Source organism: Toxorhynchites rutilus, chromosome 1, assembly GCF_029784135.1.
Source record: "Toxorhynchites rutilus septentrionalis strain SRP chromosome 1, ASM2978413v1, whole genome shotgun sequence".
In the NCBI taxonomy this organism is placed as follows: domain Eukaryota; kingdom Metazoa; phylum Arthropoda; class Insecta; order Diptera; family Culicidae; genus Toxorhynchites; species Toxorhynchites rutilus.
In genome coordinates, this window is record NC_073744.1 from 12,560,289 (window position 1) to 12,582,359 (window position 22,071).

The 22,071-nt window shown below is 38.1% G+C and overlaps 1 protein-coding gene across 50 annotated transcripts in view; it reads left to right on the forward strand.

The window, feature by feature from the left end:
- The first annotated feature begins 2,198 nt into the window (after positions 1-2,198).
- LOC129762523 (modifier of mdg4-like) overlaps positions 2,199-22,071 on the forward strand; it is a 111,511-nt gene continuing 91,638 nt past the window's right edge. For 47 of the 50 annotated variants that reach the window (XR_008740649.1, XM_055760886.1, XM_055760871.1 and 44 more), the window contains exons 1-4: positions 2,199-2,357; positions 3,037-3,269; positions 3,369-3,511; positions 3,750-4,545. Coding sequence is in view for 49 of the 50 variants with exons in the window: in XM_055760886.1 (XP_055616861.1) it covers positions 3,056-3,269; positions 3,369-3,511; positions 3,750-4,545 (1,153 nt within the window). In the remaining variant the exon portion in view is untranslated. Of the gene's footprint in view, positions 2,358-3,036; positions 3,270-3,368; positions 3,512-3,749; positions 4,546-20,433; positions 21,040-21,127; positions 21,389-21,458; positions 21,626-21,712; positions 22,011-22,071 lie in introns of those variants that run through there. The other 3 variants (XM_055760866.1, XM_055760889.1, XM_055760859.1) reach the window with 3 other exon arrangements.

Sequence of the window (22,071 nt, forward strand, 5' to 3'; positions counted from 1 at the left end):
GGATGCCAGACAACATAATCGAAACAGCTATAAAAACCACTCAATAAAATGTTATTCCTGAGTCATAGCGTTTCATGTCATGAAAATCAATAGAATAAAATTGTGTTATATTGTGATATTAATACAATTATTATTTTTACGTTTAATGGGTCTACAATGTAAGTTTTAGCAACTTTAATATTGGGTAAGAAAATTGTATTGCAGAGTTCGGAATACTGCCACGGCTGCCTATGCTTTCAAAAACAGTAAACGGAAAAGTATTACATTCAATCAAAATGCCTCGGCAAACGAAAAGAAGGGTTAAGGCTCTCCAACGTTAATATGTGAAAACAATACGATCAACGAAGGAAAATATTAAGGAATTATCAACATCGAGTTACTATGCGGAAGAACTTGTTAATACCAAAAGAGCCCCAATTCGCATGTGTTATAAATTTGCTCATGTTACTCTCACGTATAATCAGAATTTTACTTCATATGCAAATGCACCTTCTATATATATTTATATTTGCAATTTTTCATCGGAACATATCGTTCATACAATTTACTTTAGTATTGATTTTTTTTTTCAAATGTATTCAAAGACTCGTGTCAATGAAGCGCCACACAGTCTGATAAGTGAATTGATCTATTTACGTGCGCTTTGCTCTTCTCTCACAAACACTATTACCCCATTTTTACTCGTGGGTTTACCTATACTACCACAATGGCTAGCTTCCACCTTCACCCTAATCGCTCCAAATATTCGATTAGTCGATTAATCGTCATACTGAGAGGAATAATTAGCTAGACTAATATTTCTCATTTGTTAAAAAGCCATCAGTAATCAAAAAAGTGTTCATTCCGCCTGAAATTGAATTATTATCGTTTACGCTCCCCTGAACTTGTAAACGAAGCTCAATTCGCGTTGACAGCATTGAGTTTCGTTTATGAGTTTAAGGGAGCGTCAAAGATAATGATTGAACTTCAGGATTAAACTGTAGCGGCCTAATGTTTTTTTTTTGTCTGGGTTTGAATCGATTAATCAACGTAAATTATTCGTTCGCTTCGATTATTAATTGCGCAGTATTCGTTCGATTAATAATCGATTTCTGTAGGAAGTATTCGATTAATCGATTAATCGAACGATTATCGGGGATCACTACTTGTCGGTACGTGCCGTTTCCGCTACGCGCTCTTCTTCTTTCTGAATGGCGTTAACGTTCCCTGTGGAACTATTGCCGTCTCAACATATGTATTAACTAGCGTCTTTTAGTAGTACTTAGTTGAGATTTCTTAAGCCAAATAACACGCCTTGAATGTATTCCGAGGGGCAAGCTCTAGAATACGCGTGACCAAAGTGCAAGTCGAAGGAAATTTCTCTGACGAAAAAACACCCGGCCAGAATGGGAATCGAACCCCAACACCCTGCATGATAATGTGAGACGCTAACCACTCGGCCACTGGTGCACGCTACGTGCTGGATAATATAAAACGCTCTTTAGCGTCACCGTAGCAGAAATTCAATAGATTGCAATAGCCTCTATTCCTTATCATTGTTAGATAAAGACCTCGTCACCATTATTTTTACCATAGAATAGATTTTATTACGAAAAAATAAATTCATAATGAAAATTGCACTCCGGAGGCGTTCATACATGAAGACCGCAACCCTCAAATACGCATTTTCGTGGCACTAAAAAATAATGAAACATTGCGAACGATAAGGGAACGGTAATACAAAAGATAGCTGAGTCCGCGCGCGAACAATAAAATTAGTATTTATTGAATTTCGGCTCCGGTGACGCGGAAAATCGGGGTACAACTGTATATGAAACAATAAAAGAAATCGATTCAGTAATATACAATGAGAAAAAAATCAGAGACAGTCGAGTTCAAAGACAAATCTTGCAGTTTTTTTTATTCTAATCGGAGCTGTTAGCTGTTAGCGCAGTAAATGCACATTAATAGCCATTGGGAGTCATTGTAGAACTTCTCAATGTATTATTCAAAAATGAATGACCTTTGCTTGTATTAAAATCTGATGAATAAAATGCTACAAAATATTTCATTCGAAACAGTCTTCCAACGGTCAAATTATAAATCCTTCCAACCAATCAGAAAGAGACAAACATATTCGTTTTTCCGTTACACGCTTTAAAGCTCTCCCGATGGGGCGAAAAATCGATCTCGGCCAAGCCAAGCGCTGCTAGCGCGTCTGGCGAAAAGCGCACAGTTGCTCATTCAAACAGTGACCGTGCCAGAGTGAAGACGCATTTCGCGCAGCGAGCAAAGTCTTGCCAAATTAAGCTCTGCAGCATAAAACAACTTTTCCAGTGAAGAACTGAACTAAAATAAGTGTAAAAGTGATTGAAAAGGTATGTACCACTGGTTAAACGCGGAAAAAAATGGATTCTGGGCGAAGTAAACAAGTTGGAAGCACTAGGGCTACGCCACCCGGACTCGAAAATTGGCCGCCATATTTTTCACCACATCAACTCGCTCCCCAGTGTGTTCGGTGCGGCTGCAATCGCGCAGCAGAGAGAGAGTAAAAATCGATGTCGAGCGCTGTGGTGAAGATAAAATGGCGACCAGTTTCTCGATGATGGATGGTTGTGGCTTTTTTGAGTGCTCGATTTGCTGAATTCAGGCGAAATAGTGAGGTGGGTTTTGTTCGAAAATGGCCACTGTTATTGTTCGAATATATGTTAATGAACAATTAGCTCGGTAAACAAAGTATTTTGTAACTTTTGAACTTCTAGAACTTACGAATAACGGTTCGAGTTGGAGTTTGCGTAATACGGATTTTGTTGCGTTGTGATATACGTGTAAAAAAGTGTTATTTCTCACGGACCCAAATTTTTATCGGATTTTCTGAAAGGTGCTTGATTTGTTTGTGACTAGTTATGACATAATTTTTAACAAGTCGTATATACTGACATTCAATGAAACAGATGCCTACCTCAGTACGCTTGGTGTATTAGTTTTTTTTTCTACAGCTTCAAGCGATGCTAACGGTCATTTCGTTATTCTCTTTTTCGCATCTTCGCTTCACAGCCAGAGCAAACGCCACAAGATGGCGGACGACGAACAGTTCTCGCTGTGTTGGAACAATTTTAACACAAACCTTTCGGCTGGATTCCATGAATCTCTGATACAAGGCGATCTTGTAGACGTCACCCTGGCCGCCGAGGGCCAACTAGTTAAGGCACACAGACTCATCCTATCAGTATGCTCACCTTACTTCCGGAAGATGTTCACCCAGATGCCAGCAAACCAGCACGCATTCAGTAAGTATATGTTTGCCACACCACTCCCGATTGTGAAAAATCGATTTTGCGCTTGCGCTGCTATGCTTATCCTTATTTGATTTTTTTTCTCCGGAACAGTTTTCCTGAAGGATGTCAGTCATTCGGCACTGAAGGATCTCATTCAGTTCATGTACTGTGGGGAGGTGAACGTGAAACAGGATGCTCTACCTGCGTTCATTAGCACGGCGGAAGCGTTACAAATCAAAGGATTGACTGAAACGGTATGTATCAGTAGCGTTTTGTTCTATTATAAAAAAACTGAGTTGGTCTGTTTTTTTTAAACTTATTCAAAGTTGAAAGGGGCAGTATAGACAACTAATTGAAATTGTAAAATAATGTATTTTGAAGCACAGATTTTAAATTTTGAATAGTATAAATTTCAAACGTTAAAAAGACCAATCTCTTCCGCATTATACCACAACACGAGACACGAGTACAATGTTTATTTTACTGTTCCAGGGAGAAAGCGCACCAGCGCAACAATCGCCCGCCAAAGACACCTCCCACCATTTGCCCTCGAGCGGGGTGACGACCATTCCATCGAGTGCGTCCTCTCCGCGGGCGAAACCTGTGCAACGGAGTCGAATCCAATCGTACAAGATCGATTCGGATAACGAGAGTGAACACGAGAAAGTAGTACAAATTCAAGCCACCTCCACATCAACTAACGCCAGCAGTAGCAGTACTGGCCCGAGTGCGACCATCGTTGCCACTCAAGTCAGCACAGCCCCGCAGCAGGTGCAAATTATTCAGCAGCAGCAGCAAGCCCAGAAACGGACCTTACAGCAGCGAGCCTCCATCACTCCGCAAACGACCCAGATTATGAAACGAGCCAAGTTATCCGATCCGCTAGAGGCGCCAGAACCGGCACAAATCCAAACAGTGCAAATTGTAAAGCAAATCACTCAGACCCCGCAGCCAACTATCTCCTCCGAACCGGAATACGTAGAAATGCCAATCGAAACCATAAACCCGAAAGCGGAACCGGACTACGTGGACGATCCATCGGAGGTAGAGGCGATAGAAACGGAACATGAACACGAGCACGAACACGAGCAAGCACTGACGGAACACGAAGCAGCTGAACATGAACAGGATGCGGACGATAATTACGTTGAGGACGAAACGTACGGAGAAATGGCAAAGTACGACGAATCATACTTCACGGAAGGCGAAGAGGTCAAGGCTGGTGCTTCAGGATTTGGCAGTGAATCATACACGGACTGTGGCACGGCAGCAGATCAGGCGGCACAAGGTAGGTGTAGAAACCGCTGTTAGCAGCTTGGCAGGAATCAGTGGCGTCTTGCGGTGGTTGTTGTCGTACTAGAGCTTGAGTGGTTTTTTGTTGTCATACGAAATCTGATCTTTGCTTCCCCTGAAGAATTACAATCATTTTATTTATCTAGTGAAGGGCCCTTATTTTCACACAACACTCAACTAACCACACCTACACAGCTTAGGAAAGGGGATAAAGAAGGGGAATTAACCTTTTATGATTTATCTACATCAGATTTTGGAAGGAGACGTGATAAGTGATTAATAATTGTGTAAACATCTTATATATTGAAGTAGTGTTTGTTCACAGTAGTGGTGCAATATTGACAAACATTTAAAGAACAACAGAGTTACAAGTGATTTAGACAGCTAGTTTCGCTAGTATGGTGATGTGTTTTTTTCCAACCAATGGAGATGGGGATTCCAAACGAAAAAAGGTACGTTACCATCACGACAAAAAAACCCCTTAGTAAATATCAGATGGATCAGGATAAGCTTCGCGTTCTAAGACTCATTCATTTTGCTAAAACTGGTTTCCGGTAGGGACAGGCCATGTACAGACAACCACTGCCAATACTCTCTCCTCCAGTCGCCCGGAAGGTTTCGATGTGCGTAACTGATAATTGCTGTCGCGACTCGGGACCTGTACCGGGTGGCAATTTACAAATTTTTAGTCTATAAGCGATCACATGTCCCTCTAGATGAATATTTTCTGTCTATATCAAATACGAAGTACAGTCCTCTAAGAGTCTGGTTGCAGGGTTTGAAGAAACCCACACTTAGATGGCTGAACGGGTGTGTCAACTCGGTTCCATTCTCGCGCTATGCGGTTTCCTGCATATTCGATACATTCGGAACGCGTCTAGTCGTATGTCACAGTGGATAAATTGTTCTTCGCGAGAGCAATTCATCAAACTTAATTTATATTGAAGCATCGAACAAACTGTTTTTTGATCGATGTGAGTGTTCAATTTGTTTTGCATATTCCTAAAATTCATGGGTAAGTATAGTACCATTACCAATGCTAACCAATTTTAGAAGGCCCATCATGAAATGCGTAACACGAAGATCATACAACGAGGAATGAATGAATTAATGAATGGAGAAGAATTAGCCCCTAGTTCCTGGTATATTATCTTCAAACGATCTTAACCAGGATCGCAACTTTATCCTTTAGCAGGTGGGTATGAACATTCCTTATTATTTAGCTCGTAAGGTTCTCCAACAAATCCTTTTCCCGCATTGGTTGAGTTTAAAAGAAAGTTCACTTCCGATCAGTCCACCTTGGTCTTCATGTTTGCGAGATGGAATTTGTATTTTCATTTGTTTTTGAAAGTACACATTTTCATACAATCGCACAAGAGTGTAGCATTTGCCAGAAGCGATCGAAAAAGGAAATTACAGCGTCATTGCGCAGTATTTTCTTCTTCGATTTACTCTGCAATAATGTTTTACATTCGAAACAAAAAGGGTTTCAGGTCTTCAGTGATGTCTAAAAAGATAATGAAAAACACGTAAGTACCCAATGTTTATTAGCATTCAATATGACAGGAAAATGAAGTACTAGGTTCCCTCTAAAAACGATTCTGTATATAGTCTAAAACTATACAAATTGATCTGAAAATATTCTGGCTTATTCAATGTTTGGGTTTTTAAGCGTACATATTTCCAATTCTATCGGAAACTAGTACAGCATTGTTCGTGTCTCACTTCTGCTGAGTTTCATATTTATGTTGTCGTTAGAACGATACATTTGGTAAACACTGCATCTCATGTCTATTTTAGGGCTTTTGAAAACACGATGGAAATTTTTCATGAGATGCTAAAACCCTGACAGATCATCCAGATGCAGGCCTAGAATCGAACTTCAGTTGGTTGAACTTTTTTTTGAATTATTTGGGATAATAAACGAATATTTTTTTTCGGATGTTTATTTTCTAAGGAAATAATTCCACCTTTTTTAAAGATTTCAATATGTAGCTAATTTGTTATTTTAAACCGGTGGAATTACAGTACAAATATGACACCTATTATTAATACAGAAATGAGTTGCAGCCCTGTCTGGAAAGTTGAAAAATAATTCTAGTGATTTTCTTTCGGGTGTTAAAACATCTTCAAATATACCTCAAACAATCAAAATACCCGAACACTTGACTTTCGGTTTTATTCCCGTTTCCACTTCACGGTGAAAATAAAATGAACGGCTGGTCAAAGATAATAATGGGGGTTTTCAGGCAGAATGAACTCCTTTCAAATAGAAAATATGAATGAAAATTAACTTCTCCGTATCAAATTAGTGTTCAATGTGAATGCAAAACTTTGTTTTCTTCATGTGGTGAAATAATCCCCCTTATTCCACGCGGCGAGTGACGTGAGATAGCAAAGTTTCTCGCTTCGTTGTGGAAGCTACCTTACTTTTCAACTTCTTTTCGATACCCGAGTCGATAAGATATGAGGACACGACTTCAAATCTCACCTAGTGACCAACTATAGTCACGCCTTTGGCCTACGGGAATGCAGTGGCTTGAGCCATCTCAACTCATTCGTCGCTTGGTATAAAGGAGAATCTTCTACAAAAATTATATCTGAAGATAATTTTTTATTATAGTGATAAGTTTTAGTGGAAAACTAATTTAGTATCCAGATGTCGACACAGTACCATTGTCATCGCGAATACACCTCATTTCGTTTTCAACGTGAAGTGGAAACGGGAATAAAGCCGAGAGTTAAGTGTTCGGGTATTTCGTTTATTGTTTGAGGTATATCTGAAGATGTGTTTTCCATTTTATGAGTGCACGAATAATGATTATTACGCTATTGACAGCTGGATGCGTAGATGTTGTCTTAGAATCGGTACCTTGCTGGTGGTATGTGGAGTGGGGTAATGGTGGTTGTGAAGTAACGGTCGAAGAACGAATTCCAATCAATATTTCGAAACTTAAGAACAATTCCTAAAGCGTTGCATAACCATTTTTTTTGTTAAAAATAAGTTATATAAGGTATTTCTTCGTGCTGATAATAAATTCAGCCAAATCGGTCGAGTAGATCGTAAGATACCACTACAGGCAAACCTGTTTTTGTGCGATTACTTCTTCTGTGATTTCACATTTATGTGACTGTTTAGGTGCGATTTTGTTATTTGTGTAATTAGTTTGCGTGATTCAAGACCCGATGTCATAATAAAATCGCACAAACGAGGAATCACGCCAAAAGGGACCGCACAAAAACAGGTTTACCTGTAGTTCCGAGAAAAACGCGTTTTAAAGTTACGTATAGCAATGCTACTTCCCTTGAGGTGATCCCACAGTTTTTGTTGTAACTTTTCAACGAGATAAAATTTCGAAAATTCAACATTTGAGGGCATAAGCTTCCCAAAAATGCAAAAAAAAAACAATTTTTCGACCTTCCAGATCAGGGTCCATCCTTAACCCTTTAACGGGCCATGAGAGTTAGACATGTTTACATTAGGATTGGGCGATCTTTAGAAAAAGATCAATCTTGACGAATCGATTTTCTAAACGGCGTAGGGATCGATTCAAAGGCTTTCGTTTTGATTCTTCAGTATAAAAGGCACAAAAAAAACTTGAAAACCCAAAAAATTTGTATTTTTCAGGGTATTCATCTTGTACCGTCATGAAATTTCTTAATTAAATTAATTGAGAATTTTTATTTGAAATTAAACAACTGATGTTTATACAAAAATCCACTGACAATAATCTCATAAAATTTAACCCTTCCATACGGTTGGAATTTAGTCGAAATCTTGGCAGAAGTTCCTGCTCAAGAAAAGAACGTTTCAGCTGGACCTGATGTCGCCATCCAATTTCGTCACAATTTCTACTGTTAGTCTAGTGAATGTGACGATGTAAATATAACATGTGACCACACGTTCTGTAATGAACAAACTTACAAACCTGCTTATCCTAAATTTACGGCCACTAATTAGAAAACCTTAAAAGGGATCTGTTTATGAAATTTGTAAGGTGGTTTATGAGATTAAAACAAATGTACAAAAAAAATTCTACGATCAATAAGATCGGAAAGATTGAAAAGAAGAAATCGTTTTTATCTATTTTTTTGGAGTGCAAAGAATCGATCCAAAAAGATCGGAGAGGAAAAGATTAATCTACTAAATATCGATCCAAGATCGTCAATTCCTGGTTTACATGCTAAAACACAAAAAAACTTTTTTTTTCATACGCGAAACAATTAAAAACATTGAAAAAATTGGTGACAATATAGCTGCCACTGCCCGCCTGGCGGTAAACATTTGAATGGTAAACATGATTTTTCTATATTTGAATTTTTGATGTTAGTTTCAACAAAAACATGATCAGACTCGACAGGTCCTAAGCAGTTCATATGTATTGAAAGCTTCAACAAATTGACAGTATTGCAATGATTTCTCGGGAAACTTGCGCTTGCTGCTCTAAATTGGGAGTTGTTAACCCGAAAGTAACTCCAAAATGAACAGTTTTTGATTTTTTCGCGCTCAAAAAAATTCAGGCATGTTGCTAGATATCAGAACTAGTTACCACATAAGGCTAGAAGTGATAATTTATGTAAATAAACACCCCTATTCTGTATTTCGAACGATTCGAAATATTTCGAACGACTTCATAAAATTCCATTCTGTATTTCGTACGAGTTGTTTTTGCATTTCATTCGATCTGTTTCTCTTCGAACAAAACGTTAGAAATAGGGAATGCGAAATCATAACTCGAACGTAATGGCAATCCGTCGGAATACAGAATAGGGCTGAAAATCGTTGGTGGCAATATAGTTGTTACTATCCGTAAAAGAATTAACGGGCCCTGAGAACCAGGCATGTAATCAACGCAAACTACAATACAACTACATGTTCACATGCTAAAATAGACGAAACATTTTTTTTCAATACGCAAAACAGTTTAAAACATTGAAAAAAATGGTGGCAATATAGTTGCCACTGCCGGTCTAGCGTAAAATGTTGGTGGCAATATACAGTCAACTCTCCCTAACTCGATGTTCTGTAACGCGATATTTTCCCTAACCCGATGGATTTCATGGAACCTTTGATTTATTTTACAAAGCATTCTTCTCTTCATAACTCGATGGTTCCTAGTATATCGAGTTAGGGAGGGGTTGACAACTAATAAAACTCATCAGACTCAGCAGGTCCTAAACAGTTCAATATGTATTGAAAACTTCAACACTAACGATTTAATTTTTTCTCTTTAACAATGAATTATCACTTCTTGCCATATGTGGTAACTAGTTCTGATATCTAACAACGTGCCTGATTTTTTGAAATTTGGTTTTGTTGAGAGTACGCAGAGCATTCTGTATTTCTGGTACAATTGGTGATGAAGTGCTCCGCTAATTTACTCCAAACTTAGAAAAAAAACTATGGATGGGTTATACCTATGATACAATTGCAAGGTTAACGTAGCACTGCCGATGGTTTAATAATCATTTGTGTTTCTTCAATTAGCAATAATCGCACCTCGGATGTTCCTCATTGGGTACGATATCTGCGCAGAGCTATCTTTTGTGTGTATTGTTTAAATTATTGATTAAACTAGTAAATGAATGAAACAATTTACGAATTAAATTACAATCCCAATTTCGCTCAATTCATGCATTATGGTAGTAGTTATCGCAGCAAATAGTTATCAACATTTTACCTAATCATCAAATGGATGGTATACGTAGAAGTTCAGGGAGCTAGCGACATGAAGATATCTTCCAATGCAGTCTTGAATAACTGAGCCAAAGCATTGCATTTATACCCGCTTTTGTAGATCGTGTTAGCAAAACGAATTCCGTAGTGTAAAAATGCATGGAAGTATAAAAGTACTGCCGACACATTCCGGATTGTAGAAATGAAAGCGAGTACAAAAGTACCCGCAACTTGCATCTATATTGCAATGCCAATTTCCCCAGGCTCCATGGTTTTGAAATCTGTCTTAGGGAAACATTCCGATTTGAAGAAACGCAAACGAGTACAAAAGTACAAGCAGCTTGCATCTATTTTTCAATACCGATTTCACCAGGTTTGCAAAAACGCAAACGAGTACAAACGCACTCGCTGCTTGCATCAATTTTTGAAATGCCAATTTCCATAGACTCCATGGTACAGAAATCTGTGTTGGGAAAACATTCTGATTTGCAGAAACGCAAGCGTTTACAAAAGTACCCGCTGCTTGAATCTATTTTACAATACCGATTTCACCAGGCTCCATGGTTTTGACATCTGTGTTAGGGAAACTTTTTTATTTGCAATGGATTTGTGAATTTCTTCTTCTTTTGAATTATAGAGACTTTAAACTCAGAGTTCATTCGTCTCTGCAGTGGATTTCCGAGCGGCACTCGCTTATATACCGATTGGGGTGATTTTAATAGCCTGTTTTGAAAGCAAACGAGTTTTTGAATCAAAAAGTTAAAAGTATATAACGCGTAGACATTTCATCTTTCGAATGAAGTGCTTATCATACCATTTCGTTCAGCTGTTTTAGGAGCTATTAACGCTCAAAATCTCGTTCTCCGGCATAACGCTTTCGTTTTCAAAACTTACACCCCAGTATAGAAATAAAAGACGTAGTCCTACGTCAAAAAAGGCTAAACGTATCAAAATGAAACGTTCACAGATGTTAGGGAATACACTAGGCTAAAAATTTGCCTGTAAACATTAGAACATACTGCGATATTTGCAGAATTGCAACAGATTTTGTAAAGCACTATAAAAATCCTGATTTGGAACTATTTTGAAATCGATGCAAAAAAATTAAATAATTTTTTTCGTCAATGTAACAAATTATCCTTGTGCAGAATTTATTGAAGTTTTCAAAACTGCCTTTCGATTTGCGGTGCGATGGTTGTTTATTGAATAATTCGTCATCATCAAAGACGAAGGAGTAAGTTTCATGCAAACTGAAATATTCATGTATGGAAAAGTCCTACGGTGGTTCTAGAAACCAAATGAAAGCTGATGGATGATCTTAATTGGATCTTCTGTTGAGTTGGTCAGCAAAAAATTTTGTTAGCCCACAAAATCTTCGAAAAATAAAATAATCGATTTCTTATTGCTTCCCGACACTGTTGCTGAACCGCTTAAGAAACAACACGCTCGATAGTTGCAGCGCGGTCGTTATTTTTCTTTCCTTCAGAGAGCATTGCGTGACTTATGCGCCACCCTTTATGTACGTAAAATATTCTAATACCTGAAAGTTGTAGTTATAAAATGATGCATACCAGCATGTCAAAATTCGCATAAAATTTCCGACTTTAGCTTGTTTTTCCCTTCACATTGAAGACACATTTATGCGAATTTTTGCGAACGTTTTTCGCCAACCAATCAGAACGAAGCGTGGGATCACTTGCGAAAGAGCGAAGAAAGACAGAACTATTGAAGTTTTTGCTGTGAAAAAAACGAATTCGTGTTGCTTTAACAGTTGCTTCTGCCCACATCAAAAAGTTAGAACAAGGCAATCAAGATGAGTGCAACAAGATACAAAAAAATTCGCTCAGCTTCACATCAATGGTAAGATTTAAGCAATTATCAAGCCTGCTGCAGGATAATAAATAATTTTCCGAATTTGTATTTATACTCTAATTATTTTCCAATATTGAATTATATCGAGTTCGAGATATACTTGAACTCACATTTGGTCGGGGTTCTGCCAAAACGAACCAAGCGCCATTTTTTTCAAAATTGAGTTACACCACTGGATGCAGAAAATAATTATCAACTGCAAAATGACCATGTTATTCGGATAATTGACAACATCTCCAAAACCAAAAATTCTGTGTAGCAGACTGTGAAAAAACGAAATTGCATTCTACCAAAGCGAACCATGTACCCACAATATGGCATCGGACGATAGTGATCGTTTTCTCCAAGAAGGCAGATCCGAATCTTTAACAGATTTTTCTGTTTCGCACAGCTCCTGGAATCAGAAGTCGTTTTGGATCTGGTAGGTAAGACAGCGTTTTTCAAAATTGCGTTCAACCAAGAACCAAGTGTAATCCATTCTTAAATCATTTTATTTTCATTTATTACGATAATATTTTGTCAAAAACAGCAAAAATGAGGCTATATATACCATTCATGAAATTAGTTCAGAGCCGTTACAAAATACTAATGTGTTGTATAATGATATTATGTTAATATATAGCATTTACTTTGTTCGCTCTGGCTGCAAAGAGAACGAAGTTTTGCGTGTCTAGCAGTAACGAAATTCAGTTCTTTTTTGACGTGGGACTACGTCTAACCGGAATATACGGGGGGTAAAATGAAAACCTAAACACAGAACATGCAGGAAAAATGCAAGATTTCGAATGCTTATAACTCGAATATTTCTTACTGGATCGGAGAGATGTTTGCATCAATTGATAAGGAATATTTCTACGCATCTATCGCAATTAATAAAATGTTATTTTTCATTAGATAAACAATTGAATAACTGTGAAATGATGAGCGTTATCTAAACGCCCTAACTGCCTCGTTTCGATTGGCCCGATTTACGGTTTCCCCAACACGACCATCAAAACTGAGCAGCCTTGTGGAAATCGACATTGCAAATATGTGTCCTAACAGAGATTTCAAAACTAATGTGCCTTGGGAAATTGGCATTGCAAATTCATGCAGGTCGGGATATTTTTGTTCTAATGAAGTTGAAGTTGTTGATTCATGCAAGTCGGGGGTACTTCTGTACCCGCATTTTTGTTTTGCATAGCGGGTACGAACACAACGTTTTTGCTCGGTTATTCAAGATTGCATTGAAGGATATGATATGTTCTGCTCACAGAATTTCTACGCACATCATTTGATGATTAGGCAAAATGTCGATAACGATTTGCTGCGATAACACCTATTGATCAAACAATATGCGTTTAAGGTACATGTCCGAAACAGAGTGCCTGAAGTTCATCAAATCAAGCGAATTCGCAGTTCGAGAAGTACATACACTTGAGAGACGCAAACTTCAGGGGTAAAAGTAAAATAAATAATCGTTTGATAATTCTTCCGTTCACATATTTTGTCCTAGGCATCACACCAAATGTAAAAGAACTGTCATTAAATTTACTTGAAACGTAGAACATAATCTATCACAATGCATGAATCGACCTTACATAGCCTTTGTTCAATCGTTTTACTCACATGCAATTGAATTGGGAAATTGTTTCATTCAATCAAAAATTTAATCAATACAAACAAATGATTGCTAAGCTAAGATAGTCCCACGTCAACCTTGCGGTTATATCATAGATATAACCCACCCTTTTTCATTTTCATGAGGCGTCGGTGACACTAGCTGCAGTAAAGTGGTCGTACGAATTGTATGCAATAGTGAAAGTAAACAATCACATTTAGTTGCATTGGTGTGGTTACATTGCTTCCCACTTACTTCGTTCGAATTCGTCAGCTTCTATCGAAAAACATAGTTTCTCTTCGTCAGTTATCGTACAATCAAATTTTCGTGCGTTCTCCGAGCCAATGTCACCTTAGCCTAAAGGTTCTGAATCAGAAATTGACGAAGATGTGTGCTTACAGCATGAAAGGGAGTATTATGTTTGACATCCTGTTTGTAACACGTGAGCGATAAAATGATACCTTTGATCAGACACAGTCAATTAGTGGGAACCCAAACTTCAAATTGAAATATTTCAAAATAATGTTTTAGGCGATGTCGTCTTTAAACGACACTCGTACACACAGGTTGTTACGCGGATGTCGCCTATAGACGACGCTCGTAGCGAAAGGGTTAAATAATATTGAACCTGCAAAAAAAAGGATTTAATTTTCTTAATTATTGATTGTAGTCGTTTTTTTATTGTTTCCATTTTTATATCAATTTTCATAGTTGGTCCGAAAATTTTTTTTTTCCTTTCATCCAAAAATGACTGCAAAAATTCATAACATGTTAACTACTGAACCGATTTAAATGGTCGACATATTGACTTATTAAGGACCGCAAAGAAATCTGTAAGACATACGCCTGGGACCGCACGTTTTGGGGCAAACTTGTACGCTACATTTGTTCTGATTCAACGAATGATATAGTTTCCTTCGGTGTGGATGAGACGAAGGCGACCCATCGGTAGGCCTTGTTAGATTCTTGGCCGTTTGTCTGCCATTTAACCATCAAGTGTAGAAAACACGGGTTATTTCGTAATCCATCCGTAACAGACGGAACGCGAAACACGAGAAAACTCGTGAACGGTCTTTAATGTGCTAAATTGAAGCCAATAAGCTAACCTTTGAAAAAATATCACACTTGCAGAACGATTCAATTCTAGACTAGTCACATAGAAATGTTGAACGAAAACTTGAAACATGTTAAATTTGCAAAATAATAACTCAAAAACGAAAAAAAAACACCTCTCTGACTTTCGAATATATTATGTTAAAAACAATGATTTCCAGAAAAAAAGATACAAAATATAGCGCCCTGTATCTTTAACCGAGCAAACTATGAAAAATAACTCCAGCAATAATCACAAAAAAAAATTCGCAAATGTAATACTTTTTCAAAAAAAACCAACAAAAACTTTAATTTGATATGTCGATCATCTGAATCGGTCCAGTAGTTCAAAAGTTATGAATTTTTGTAGTGGAAGAAAAGGGGTAAAATTTGTTTTTTCGAACCATCGGTTGAATTTGAAAAATTATATCTCTGAACAAAAAAAAATTTCAAGATTTTTTTCCGTTTTCCGGAAGATGACAAAAAATCGAGTAACTCGTTTCGAAATGCGCAATGCCACCCCAGTTTTACTTCGAACATTGAATGTGCAAAACGTTCGAAATAGGGAATGCGAAATTATAACTCGAACGAAATAACGGTTTGGAAATCCGTCGGAATACAGAATAGGGCTGATTGAGAAGCTGGGGAGATAATGAGGATTACTTGCCACGGCGTAAGGCAAACCTGATGAACTTGCACTGGACAGCCTCCACTCGTAAAATGCTGTTTTTGTAGTATATGGTGCCCAAACAACAGAAGCATACTCAAGTATTGAGCGGATCAGGACACCGTACATCTTTCTTGTTTTCATGCAGTAAATATTCTAAAAGGTCGCGTGAAACATTTAGCCAAGTGCTTCAGAAGTTTTCGAAGTTATGTATGGGAAATGCTCACGAAATGAATCGAGTATGGTCCTAGGTCCATAACGCAGTCGAGTGCATTCCGCCGGATTTGCATTTCGTTCGAGTTGTAATTTCGCTTTCTCTATTTCGAAGGTTTTGCCTATTTAATTTTCGAAGAGAAACAGATCGAATGAAATGCAAAAACATCTCGAATGGAATGCAGAATGGGATTTTTATTAAACCGTTCGAATCGATCGAAATATAGAATAGAGGTGATAATTTCGCAGTCCCTTTTCGAGCATTTTATCCATTTAATGTTCGAAGAGACACAAATCGAACGAAATGTAGACAACCAGAACGGAATACTGAATTCGCGATGACATGAATAGTGTCCATGTCTGGTGGCGACTTCCAATTAGGGGCCATAATTTGGGTCCCAAACTCGTTAGTGTAATCCCTATCTGATTAGAAGACACGAAGGCAATTTTAAAATGTTAAAATTTGAATGAAAATTTTTACATCATGTTAGGTAATTAGTTGAAAGACTTATTTCTGATTCTTTTTTAACCATTTATCTATACAACTTTGTAATGCGCCCATGTTTGATACGCACGCTCATCAGAATAATGAAACGACACGAAGCTTGAAACTTGACGATACTTTCCATTTATCTGGTACAAAAGGAACAGTGCGAACTGCTCATTGCGATTGTATGGCCGGATTAGGTGAATATGTTCCCATGTAGGCTTTGTGCTTTTTGCCCTGGAATGCTGGTCTCGTGAAGAAGTAGACTATAATGAACATTCGTGTGCAGATATCCTTATTCTGTGGTTAGTTCAGCCAAAAAAGCGATTGGTTATGTTGAAATTAAGGACATGTTCAGCCGGATAGGTCAACAAACCCTCAGTTGTGATTTCCGGAATTCAGGTACCCGGAAATCATAACTGAGGGAGCTCTGCGGAGAAGTGAAATATGTTTATAAGCAAATTGATTGGAAACGGAGAACATCCATCAGTTCGCCAATTCATGGAAAATGCAAGAAAGCATCTGTGCGTGCCTTTGATCTTGATCCGAACAAGTTGATAGTCCTTTTCTGCCAATTTTTCGATATGAATCGAGGGAAAGTCGCAATGAACATTGCGAAATAAGCGCTAGTAAATTGTGTAATATTCGTCACACAAAAACTCTAGGAAATAGCTTGCCTAACTGTTTCACAAGGTTCATGTTAGTTCTGTTAAAAAATCTCGCGTTAGTAGAAATACTGCATCGATATTTAAATCAAGAATAAGAACGCCGATTGATAATAACTCCGCTACTGCTGCAAATAAATTACGTAAACAAGCGATCTGTGCCCAACAGACGCATTGCATGTATGTGTAGCAAAAGTCCTATGACGACCATTACATCATTACCACCAAACGACGTGCAACAAAACCTAAGACAAGACTAGACAATAGGGGGTCGAATTCGGACCAGCTGCTGATTGCTCAATTCTAAAGGGTTACCAATAATATTTGAAAAAAAAATTACTAACACTTCCACGTAAAATACTCATGGTATGTACTCTCACACTAGTTTTCATGATAAAGCATAATAGAAAAATACAATTTGTTGTGAAATACGCAACAATGTAACCAAATTATTAATTATTCATAGAATATATGGTACGAAAACATGTGTTAGGGACGTGAAAAAATAATCTTCAAAAACTTTATCTCTTTTGGAAACTTGACATCTCGAGTGGTACGAACCACTCGAAGAGTAGAAGTAAGACTCTTCGATCAAGTGCGAGCAACAGGGATGCAAACCACTCGAGATGTCAAGTTTCCAAATGAGATAAAGTTTCTGAAACATGTTTTTTCACGTTCCCGTGGCCGTACACTGTTTGCCCGGAGGTCAAATATTTGATATTTTTTGACAGATAAGGTTTGATTTGATATTTGTACAAACACTATTTTGTTTGCCACTCTTCAATTTTCAACAGTAGTAAACAATATCAAATACCGAACATGGAAAAAATCAACTGAAATATTCAAGGTAACCTAACCATGTACCGACAGGTTCGAAGAACAGACTGAAAAAATATTTTAGGCATCCAATAATTGAATATTTGCTTGTCGTGTTTTGTGTAGAATATATTTGATCAGTACACGTCGACCAAATTTTATCTGTCAAAAAGAGTCAAATATTTGGCTTCGGTCAAACAGTGTATGAGCACCCTAACACATGTTTTTGTACCACATATTCTATGAATAATTACGTTTGGTTACATTGTTGCGCACTTCACAACAAATTGTAGCCAGTTGTTACATATTGTTTCGAGCTTCAGCTTGAGCTTGGGTGGATTGTACACTTTGTAGTTCGTAGTTCATGGCTGACATGAACAAGCGAAATTGCAGATTGAATTTAGAACTGTCTTTCGGGATGGTAGTCTGAGAGGAGGTACACTTACTTCACCACAAATCGAAATTGTTATGATCGGTAACACATTTACTAATTTGAAGATTCAATAACTGTTAGGCTTGGTGGAGAAATGCGCTGGGCTTTTATATATTCGAAGTATTGCCGCTTGTTGCTTCATCAAAAAAGTATTTGGATAAGAACGAGACTGCACGAAGAACACCTTATTTTTAATCAGGTGTGAGTGCTATTGTGTTATAATTTATCTAATCTTAATAAGGATTTTTTTCAAATATCCGGTATCCGGTCGGATAGTAAATATTGACCGGATATCCGTTTCATCTCTAATAGAGATCCGTCATTCGCAGGCGGAGTTCCATTTGTCATGTCTCTTAGAACAAAACATAAACCGACAAAACCAATTCTTCACTCTTTGATGTCAAATACAGTAAACATTCACTAACTGGGCGAAAAGAGAAGACCACTTATCGACATTCGCGTTTTAACTGGTCCGGCATGTTAAACGTCAAATAAAATCGAGGGAAACTTCAATGAATTGTTTGATTCGCTTAGTTCCTGTAATTGGATAAATAAAAGGATTCCAATGGAAGTTTCGCATTGAGTGCGACAACAGGTATGACATATGATTTGAGAAAATTATTTTTCTGTAGTTTAATCAATGTTTTTGTCGTGCGAAAATAATGTCAACTTTCATAACATTTAAAATTACATTCGAATGCCCCTCACAGCAAATCTTCCATTAGAATATGGCGTCGATTGTTTACGAAATTGTGCTTTTTAACTGGTCCAAGGACCAGTTAACGTTCGCCCAGTTAAATAGCAGACCAGTTAAACCAGGACCAGTTAGCGAACGATTACTGTAGTTTGTTAGAGTGTTTTGACGATCAAAGCATGTTGCAAGTCAGCGCACTATAATCGTCAAGACGAGAAGTACCATGTCACTTGGTGTAATGGATGTTAACACGTTTACCTGGACGAATTTATTTATATTGAGCTACCTGAATACCATTCTAATATAAAATACTAAAATTTCGAGAAGAGCAAAGAATATAAATAAGTCTAAACGGATTTCCAAATACAGTGAAACCCCGATTATCCACGAGCGGATCAATAACAGGAAAAAGTCAAATTTCGTTATTTGTGTTGGTGTATCAAAATTGCTCTTTTTTGAGGAGGCTGAATTAGATGACTATTAAAATTTAATGCAAACGGAGAAAACATATTTTTTGGAGTTTTTCCATTCAATCACACCCTTTTCTTCAAATAAATACCAATGAAGCCTAAAAAATACACAATAGCAATATTACCGAGAAGCTCAACTTTCGGTCTGTGACGCCGTGCGCGAGTATACGAGTTATGATTTCGCACGCGAGTACAGGAGCGTTAAGCATGCTTAACCCCTTCACGTATAACGTTGAACCACACTCGTTGCGATTAGACTTGCCAGAACGTAAAAAATCGAACCTCACTCGTGGTCTATCGATGTGAAATGGATACATGCTTCAGGCGTGTGATGATGCGGGACTACTACGATCGTAAGTAAGATGCACACACTCAACAGAGTATCGGGACGATTCAATGTGCTCGTGTTTGGGCCCTGTTGTTGGAAATCAAATCATACGGAAAGGGGTTAAAAACTAAAATGAAGCGACAAAAATTAAGACCGGTTTTAAAATTCATGATTAAAAAATTAAGTCTAGTTCCTGCACCACCAGCCGCCGGGAATTCACGGGCAAGCTCAATTCGTCCCGGATCTTTTTCGAAGCTTTGAAGGGATCTTTCTTGGAGACTCGCTTTATGGCAGAGTCATCCTTTCATCGATTTCCTTGGGCGTCCAGTCGTTTCGGATTTTTTGCGGTGGTGGAAGGCATTAAACACGAAGGTTTTGGATCGTCCCAAGTACTCTGCGATTTCGCGTTGGCTGCTGTCTGGACATTTTTCGGATGATCATACGCTGTGTTTCGGTGCAATTATGCGCGCGACCCATTTTTCGTGGACTGAATTCGAGAATTGAAACACCTCACATACTTCTTGTTTACATGATAAAAAAGTGGTTTAAAAAATCGATGCCTGTTTAATACAATATGAAATAACTGAAGAAAATAATATACCCTGTATTATAAATTCCGGCAACAATATATGCTCGGGTTCATCTTAATATAGTAAAGAAACAAACGACCTTATGGAATATCTAAGTATGTAACAAATGCCAATCGAATTAATAAAGCGAATTAAATAGCCGATCGAAAAGTTTTTATTGTTAATCAACTTGGACAATCCTTACTTTGATGCGTAATACTGTCTATTAAAGTCGTTCTTTATTTTTCCACCTCATTCTACTCCGTTCCCGTCCTCCCTTTATTATATTGCCCTTCGTAGATGTTGGTGACACATTGGAAGCGCAGACCACGTCTTGTCTTCACTCGCCGAAACATAGTACAATCCTGGAGTGTTCAACGACGGTGGCCACCCCCGTAAGCAGTCCGAATGCAATCAAATTTATACGGAGTCAAAAAAAGAAACCCCAACTCGTGTATCGGGGGTTCCTTTATAACAGGAAACTGACCCAGCAAAACGGCAATACAACTTGGCGTTGTATCGATGTCTCCAAGCTACGATGTAAGGCGATTTGTGTTACCAAGTTTAACAAATTGATACGCGCCAAACGACCACATATTCACGAAAATCACGAGAGTAGAATTCAGAATAAACCGTTATATGACTATCCTGAAGATTTAGAAGAGTATTTGGAAATTTACTCTCGAGATCCGATATCAGCCTCGCAGAAGATTGATGTGATAGACGATGGAACCGATTACAAGGTTGTTGTGCGGGATACGAACGAAGAAGATGATAACCATACAGAGGATATTGTAGCAAAGTCGCCCCTCCGCGACCAGTATCCTTTCTATGATGCACCAAAATGATGCAAAATCATGCTTTCGAATATAAGTACGAGGCAATAAATGAAAGATGTATGAAAAACGTTGGTCTTTTATTACTAATTATAGTGTTAATTAAGGTAAGAGGAATTGGAAACACCAAGATGATCAATTCGGTTTTCTCTCCGCAGACGATTTTTCGGTTTCCAGGAAACTTTTGTTCAAAGAAGACGAGAGCATTGCATCGCAGACAAACAGAATGTATGCCTTTCTAACCAGCAGGAAGGGTGGCATCCATTTGGTGCACAACAACTTTGTCTATCGATCGAACCTACGGCGAAGTGGTCGGAACAAAGATATCATCTACTGGGAATGTGTTCACAACCGGGCGAAAAAGTGTCGAGGAAGGGTGAAAAGTGTTGGCGATATACTGTACATCTCCAACTCGAACAGTACGTGGAGGATTACTACCTTTGAGAAGTTAAGATGCGAATATAGTTTTTTTTTATATTCATGTTTCAGTTCAACACAATCACGAGCCGGACACGGTAAAGGTAGCAAGTGCTATGGCCTCGGGACATTTGACCTACCGAACCTTTTCCTCCATCGGGACTGTGAACTTCAACGTATCGATGCATGACGTGGTTTTGGTTGAAAATAAAAACGATTTTTAAACAAGTGCATTATTTTCTTCTTACAATTTCATAATCATTAGAACAATTTATACGCATAAATGGTTTGAATTGAATGTCTGAAACACGTGTATTCCGTTTTAGATAATAGCGATAACATCAGTCTACAGTTTGTCCGCAGCCGAAAAGGCAAACAGTTGCTACTGTATGCTGGTCATCAGTACACCCTGAATCGAAGACGTAAGCATTTGGGCTATTGGGAATGTGTTCACAGACGGTCGAAGCAAAAAAGCTGCCCTTCGCGAATAACGACTGAGAATACGCAAATCAAACGAATCAAAGGAGTGCATGATCATGACGCTCCCAAACCGATCGAGTTTCTGGACGAATGCAGCAGCTTTATCAGCGTTAAAAATGAAGCACCGAGTGGAAGCGATTCCGTGTGAGTGAGTGAGCAGTTATATGAATAAATGATTGGATCACATCATGAGAGAGTGTGTTTC